The 7,973-nt window shown below is 45.5% G+C and overlaps 1 protein-coding gene across 1 annotated transcript in view; it reads left to right on the forward strand.

Moving 5' to 3' along the window:
* Window positions 1–6,872: 6,872 nt before the first annotated feature.
* PIWIL1 (piwi-like RNA-mediated gene silencing 1) overlaps window positions 6,873–7,973 on the forward strand; it is a 41,664-nt gene continuing 40,563 nt past the window's right edge. Inside the window, exon 1 of the mRNA XM_015417867.1 lies at window positions 6,873–6,953. Within this exon, the coding sequence (XP_015273353.1) occupies window positions 6,873–6,953 (81 nt within the window). The remainder of the gene's footprint in view (window positions 6,954–7,973) is intronic.

Below are 7,973 nucleotides of genomic sequence, written 5' to 3' on the forward strand. Positions count from 1 at the left end.
ATTTACAAGGGACAGGAATCAGAAAACAGGAACCATTTTGGCACTCATGTGATGAGATAGCAACTCAGGAAAGAGGGAAAGGAACTCTGCACATGCTCAGAAGTGGTCTATGGCCGTGAACTCACAAACTCCATAATTTGAACAAGAGCCAGTGCAGGGTAGCAGGCGAAGATCTGGAAACCCCTTCCACCCCACGAAGTTTGGGTCAGTCACTCTCAGGCTAACCTACCTCACAGGGTTGTTGTGATTATAAAAAGGGGAAAGATGACCACAGATACCTTCTTGAGTTCCTCAATGCAATAAAAATGTACTCGTTTATAGGGCTGCTAACTCCAGGTTCGGAGTTACCTGGAGATCTGAGGGTAGCGCAGGGCGGGGAGGCGCTTTGGGGAAGAGAGAATGCCACATTTTCTCCAAAAGAAGTGGAATATTAAAAAAAAAACCTAAATCATAATAAATAAGCTATTTATATAGTTTGGAAATGAGCTGTAAAGACAGGGGATCTCCAACAACCACCTGGAGTTTGGCGACCCTGATTTAGTGTCAACGGATTGCATTACTATCGAACAGGCAAGGCATTCTACAAAACCAACGAACAAATTCTTGGAAATCGTGGTTTTAAATTGCATTGATAAATAGAGGGAATTGTGCAACGAGTGCAAATACTTATTTAAAAAGCGGTTCCTTCCTATCATCTAGGTAAAGGTTTCCCAGTCGAATCCGACTCTAGGGTTGCGGTGCTCATCTCCGTTTCAAAGCCGAAGAGCCAGCGCTGTCCGAAGACGTTTCCGTGGTTATGTGGCCGGCATGACTAAACACCAAGGCACACGGAACGCTGTTACCTTCCCACCGAAGTGGTACCTATTTATCTACTTGCCATTTCTTGCTTTCGAACTGTTCGGTTGGCAGGAGCTGGAACTAGAGACGGGAGCTCATTCCGTCATGCGTCACACTCGGGTCTCGAACTGCTGAACTACCGACCTCCCACAGCCTGCAGTTCAGCGTCTATCATCTAGGGACCCCTAAACACTAACGTACCCGGGGAAGGCGCCGAACAACGTCAGCTCCTGTCGGGTCTCCCATGTGCCAGACTTGGAGCCGTTCGGAAACTTTCGACACCTCAGAAGCGGGAACAGACGACCTAACCGCCAATTAGCAGGCAACCCGCTCTTTAAGCGTCCGCGCGGGGTTCCATTCACCACCCGCTTAGTGTCCCTCCGAGTTTTGGGGTTTTTTACATTAAGAAAAAGAAACCCTAGAGAAGACAACAGGAGTAGGAGGAGCCCGGAAAGGGAGAGGGGGGAAGCAGCCGAGGTTTAATTTTTGTACGTGTTCTCGAACAGGCAAGGCATTCTACAAAACCAACGAACAAATTCTTGGAAATCGTGGTTTTAAATTGCATTGATAAATAGAGGGAATTGTGCAACGAGTGCAAATACTTATTTAAAAAGCGGTTCCTTCCTATCATCTAGGTAAAGGTTTTCCGTGCGCGCGCTCCCGCGTCGCGGAGGGATCTCCCCAGCCCCGACCGCGGCGCGCGCTGCGTTGCCGTGAAAACGGCCGTTAGAGCGGAGCGGCCGCTTCGTCGAGGCGCGTGCTGCTGGCGGGCGGGAAGCGTGTTGGGCGAGGCCGTCGTGCGTTGGAGCCGCCCTTGGGGAGAGACGAGGAGGGGGCAGGAGTAGAGGAAGGTCTTCGTATCGATCTATGATATATATATATTTTTTTTTTCTCTCTCTGTAGATATCCTGGCCCCTCCCCTGTATTTGGGGCGCGTCGCCGACCTTACGTCGATATATTGAACGTTCTTCCATTCCCCCCCCCCCCCTTCCCACCCCCTTATTTTATTGCGGGGGGCGGAGTAGTGCGTGGAGCAGAGAGTAGTTTCGGTTCGTGGGAAGGCAACATTGATGTGTGTTTTTAGTGAACAAGCCTTATTCTAGGTGGGTAGCCGTGTTTTTGAGTCACTTTAAGGCCAGCCAAGTTTTATTGAGTGTATATGACCCTTCGTATGCATGGAGGCTTCTGTGCCCGCGGAAGCGTGGATGCCCACGAAACCTCATACCTTGAATAAGACTTACTTGGTCTTAAAAGGCCTAGGTGGGTAGCCGTGTTTTTGAGTCACCTTAAGGCCAGCCAAGTTTTATTGAGGGTATATGACCCTTCGCATGCATGCAGGCTTCTGTGCCCGAGGAAGTGGGATCCCCACGAAACCTCATACCTTGACTAAAACTTACTTGGTCTTAAAAGGCGCCACTGAGCTCGAGCCTTATTCTTTAAGAGAGCCAGTTTGGTGTCGTGGTGAAGTGCGCGGACTCTAATCTGGGAGAACCGGGTTTGATGCCCCACTCCTCCACTTGCACCTGGCTGGATGACCTTGGGCAAGCCGTAGCTCTGATAAGAGCTGTTCTTGAAAAAGAGCAGTTTCTGTCAGACCTCTCTCAGCCCCACCTACCACACAGGGTGTCTGTTGTGGGGAGGGGGAGGGAAAGGAGTTTGTAAGATGCTCTGAGACTCCTTTGGGTAGGGAAGGGCGGGGTATAAATTCAATCTCTTCTGTTATCCACAAGCCCTGTTTATTGGGAGGGGGGTGGCACTCCCCACTGCTTTCGTGCATTTGACCCTTCCCCCACCCCGCCGCATTTTTTTGTTCCAAAAGAGGGTTGTCCAAATGTTCACTCGTTGTAACCCCCCCTTTCTGTTTCATCCACACACCCTCTGCCAGCGCTTTTAATGGCGCCCACATAGTGCTTTCAGAAAGTGGGCAGGGCCAGATGGGTGTTGTTTTTTTCCCCAGCAAAGCTTCTTCTAATTGATCACTGGAGATTTGGTTAGTTTTGCATATGCTTTAAAAATGTTGCTTTGGCAGCAGCTGCATAAGGCTCTTCATTGTGTGACTGGAGGTAAGTTCTGGAAGCCTTTTTGTGACTGTCTCTGCCACCTGTGGCAGCCATTTTTCAGCTGCACACACTCTGTTCTGTCAGAGTTCCAGTGGTGCCCACAGGCTCAAAAAGGTTGGGCACCCTTGCCTTATTCCTTCCTCCATGCATGCTCTTAATTGCAAAAACATCTATTTGCACTCTATGATAGAAAAATCATATTTTATACATGCACAGTGTTTGTGGCTTCTTTTCTCTTTGCTTACTGTTAAAAGCCATGATCGGTAGCCATGATAGTCTGTCTGTAGCAGTAGAAAAGAGCAAGAGTTTGGTAGCACCTTAAAGACTTACAAAATATGTGGTAGGGGTTTTGTGAGTTGTTGCTGAGTCACTGGTATCTGAAGAAGTGAGCAGTGACTCATGAATGCTCATAGTGCCACTTTGTTAGTCTTTAAGGTGCACGTGGACTCTTGCTCTTTTCTACTGTTAAAAACCAGTTTTCCTTCCCACATGATTGCAACCACCCCTACAAATTGTTTACTTAACTCCCCCACCCCACCCCCAAAGTGGCAGGTTGAGGTTATAAAGAAAATGCAAAAGTAATAGATAAATGAGTGGGGACTGAATTGTTCCATCTAGGAATTCATGAAGAAGTTCCATGCTGGAGAAGGCAGGGTAAGAATACCCTGCTTGTTCTGGGGCTTTCATTATGTATGGTGGAAGTGGCTTTCTTGTATTGTGAGGAATGTTCTCCCACCCTTACCATGTGGAAGTGGACTAATGGCACTGTTGTAGTTTTTGTTTGGTTTTGCTGGCAGCTTTTATTTTTGGTGGTAGTTTGTAAGGAAAAAGGTGGGTTAGAAGAGATGTAAATATGTACTTTAGCTTGCTTATGCCCATATTTAATTCAGTTCTGTTAGTGGTGAATGAGTCCACAGTTGTTCAGATTGGCTTGTTATACTGTATTCCCTGGGACTTGGTTTTGTGTTTTATGTTAAAACGATATTAGAAGTGTGCCAGAGTTCATAACCGGACAGTGTGGTAGGATCTGGGTAGGATCCCCACTCTGCCATGAAAGTGTACTGGGTGACTTTGGGCCAGTCTCACACTCTGAGGCTAACCTACTTCACAGGGTTGTTCTGGGGACAAAATGGGGGAGAAGAGATGGCAGAAGCTGCTTTGGGTCTCCAGTGGGAAGAAAGATGGGGGTATAAATGAAATACATAAATAAAAGTCTTGTACTACAGCATAAAAATATACATTTCTTCCTTCAAGGTACTGGGGGTACATACATAGAAATGGGGTTGGGTTTTCCTTCACTGGAAACAGTACTCTGGAGCTGGAAGACAATAGTTTGGGTTTTCTGTCTTATCTTTTATTCTCTCCCCCCCCCCCCTTCCTTCCTCTGAGAAGCTCTGGGCAGCATGCATTATTCTCTTTTTCTTGACTCCCCCCCCCCCTTTATCCTCACAGCAAGGTAAACTATGCTGAGAGACGCTTTAGGGCCGTGTGAGGTTTGATCCTGGTCTCCCTTTGTTCTAGACCAAAACCCTAAACCTTTATGGTTTTATTGGGTTACAAATATATGTTTGGGGAAAATGGGTTGTGTTGGAAGGGGTCACTGCAGCAAGGTCCATGTGTTTGAAATAACTGGCTGTTACAGCTTAGTTTTGCAGCATATTTATGTATGTGTGAGCCCAGGTCCAAGACCTGGAGTTGCGCATCTGAGGCAGTCAGAGTTGGAAAGGGCGTTTGCCTGAGACCTTGTACTCTTATTTTAAGGCTGCAATCCTATGACTTGGTATCTCATGTTCATGTCCAGACCTTATCCAGATCTAAGCCCAGCCCAATGCTTTGTCTCTTGGTTCAGCTGCCATTGAGGGCTTATTTGTAAATAAGTGCAGCCTTGATTAGGTGGCTGTTACGAAAAAAGTGTCACTGGGTTTTGCCCCACTCTCATCTGTTAGTCTGTGCCTCTTGCAAAGAACTTTTCTTTTTTGTCTGGGAAATAATTGGGAGAAGTGTTGCTCTTAATTAGGAATAATTGTGCCTTATCTTACAGTAAGCAACTAAGTACTCATAAAACAGGCACTGTAACAGCTGAAAGGTGAAAGTTAGGTATTGGGCCAACTTTCACCAGAACTTAACTCACTGGATGTGTATATAAACAAAGCTTGCAGATAGCAAGCCATGGTTGAATGCCTGCAAAAATCAGTAGCCAACAGATAGTATCATGGTTTGTTCATCAGTGGTGTTGCTTTATGCAGAAAAATACTAGTTTATAGCTTAAACCCACCCACCCAGTTTGGTGACTGAGCATACTTGTTGCAGTTTGAGTGAAGAGAACACTTTAGAGACAGGAAAAAAAGGAGAGGGGAAAACTTACCTGCAGAAGGTACTTAAGATTTTCAGCTTCTGTGGGGGGCACTGACCTTCCTAATCGCTTCTCTCCCCTGAAGTTCCTTGTTGGGATCTCAGTTTATAAACAATAAATAAAAATAATTCAAAGTAAAGGCTAAAGGCATTCAGTTTGCAGAATTTTTGAGCCTGCAGGCTCCTTTGGAACTGTGGCACAGGGGTAGTAGAGTCAATGGCAAAATGGCTGCCATAGGAAGTTCAGCCAACCACAAAATGTCAGGGAGTGGGGTTATGCTGTAACTCCAATAGTAACTAGGGATGTGCATTCGGTTCATCCGAACCGAATGCACCCCTGAAAATGGCCCATTCGGACCCCATTCGGGCTGCTGCAGGCTGATTCAGATTTGCCGCCACCATAGAGAACAATGGAGGGGAGGGGACAACCTGTTTGAGGGCCCGTAGAATTGGACCCCCTGGTCCAATGTTCTTGAAACTTGGTTGGGATCTTGGGGAGAGGCTCCAGCAGCTACCCTGCGAGTTTGGAGCCTCTTCCTCAAACCCCCTCCCCTTCACCCCCCCCCAGAATACACCCTATATTTTCACCATTGACTTCAGTGACCCACAGAATATAATGGGGCTGAAAGACTCCTGAATTGCTCCTACTGCCAAAATTGACATGCAGGAGTCTTTATGCTGGCTGAAATTGATTCTGCCCAATTTGGCTGAATCCGAATCGGGCGGAATTTTTTTATTTTATTTTTTGCACACCGCTAATAGTAACTCTTCAGCATTTTAGGCTATGCTGACAGGATTCCTTTTAAAGTGAAAATGTTGTTTTAAAATATTTTATTGCATACGAATATCTTACCATTAGTCCTGTATGAAGATCCCTGTGTTGTAATGGCAGCTGCTGCCAAAGTAACTTTTAAAAAATCTGCACAGGCAGTCAGAAGCCTTGCTGGGCAGAAGCCCCACCTGGCCTAGTAACTTTCTAAAAGCACTTGGTGGGTGCCAAGAAAAGTGAATAGCGGGAGTCATGGCACACACAGGCACCATGTTGGGGACCCCTGTACCAGACAGTGATAGTGAAATTGATATGCCCTGGTGACCTTTATGTTTAAGAGTTAAGTTTTATTGAAATAGATGAGTTGGATACACCTCTCCAAGGCATATCATGCTATCTCTTTGTGTCCACTAAGATTGTTCGGTTGATAGTAACGCTGTGGGTTTTTAAAGCTTAAACTATATATACATGGTATATTACCTTTTAATTTTTACCAGTATTGTGTTCCCCCCCCAAATAACTTCAGCATAAAACTTTGAATTTGCTTGACTATAACATGTAAATCATACTTGATAACATTTGTTCCCTAGTTAGATTTTTCTGTTCCTGCCATTGGTGTTATTGGGACATAAAATGGATATGTGGGTAGTCTTTAAATTTTACTTAATAAACATAAGTTAAAACAAACACATTAAAGTTGTTCATGTTCTATTAAGAGCATTGAAAAAACTTCAGTTCAAAATTTCCCTGAAACCCCACTTTGCTGTTTGAGAATGAATTCTTTTATCTGTCGGAATGTGATGGAGTAAAAATACTTGCACATTTTGTCTCATAGCAGCAATTTCTGAGGCACCATGTCAGGCAGAGCAAGAGCCAGAGCAAGGGGAAGAGCCCGTGGCCAGGAGACGACTACACCTGCTGTGGGACCCCCTACAGTAAGTGTGAAGCTTGAAGTCCGGATTTAGCAGTAATCTACTCCATATAAATTTGTGCTGCGCAAGTTTTTTTCCTGTATCCATGCAAGTTAGATTTTCCTGACTGGTTAATAACAGCTTCATATAGCAAAGTTGAAGAGGAGACGAGAATGTTGTAAACATCTTTGGACCCTCATTCCGGGAATTTTCCATTTATGGGCTTTGATGTGGATACTCAGTTGTGTGCTGAGCAATTCAAGTGATATATGCTTAAAAAGAGATAAGGTAGAATTTTGTGTATATTATTTTGTTTGCTGCTGACTAGAGTATGATATACATCTTAATAACGATTACCCCTTCATATAGTTTTGCAGGTATTTATAAATTCAGTAACTGCATGTCACAAAGCAGCTCTCCCAAGCCTATGCCTGGTGGCATCATTTTCTCAAGCCTATCCGTCTCCTGGAGGGGTTCCTCACTTCTCTGGTCACTTAGAGTATTACCTGCTAAAAGGGCTAGCACTCTGTCTGTATTGCAGTTTACAGGCTCTGCCTAGTACTAGGGGTGTGCAAAAAAAATAATTTGGTAAAATTTGGATTTATTGGACCCGATTTTTTTCGGGATTCCCGAAAAACCCCAAATATCTATACCGGCAAAGCATAGATATCTGAAAATTTTCGGGATTCCCAAAAAAATCGGGTCTATTATATTCAATGGGGCCATTGAAGTCAATGCAAAAATCCTCTGGAAAGTTTGCAGGGGGCTGGGGGGGGGGGTTTGAGGTAGGGGCTCCAAATTTGGACCGTGGCTGCTCCAGCCTCTCCCCAAAAGACCCCCAAAGTTTTAAGAAGATTGGTCCAGGGGGTCAATTCCAGGGGCATCCAAAGAGGGTGCCCCCAGATCAGCTTGCTGCCTATTGCTGGTTTGCTGCTGAAATTCGGCGGCAATTCGGCCCCATTATATCCTATGGGCTGTTTGGCACATAGGTTATATTCTGGGGGCCGGAGGGGAGGGGGTTTGAGGGAGAGGCTCCAAACTCGC

Source organism: Gekko japonicus, unplaced genomic scaffold (genome assembly GCF_001447785.1).
Source record: "Gekko japonicus isolate JY-2015 unplaced genomic scaffold, Gekko_japonicus_V1.1 scaffold328, whole genome shotgun sequence".
Taxonomy (NCBI): domain Eukaryota; kingdom Metazoa; phylum Chordata; class Lepidosauria; order Squamata; family Gekkonidae; genus Gekko; species Gekko japonicus.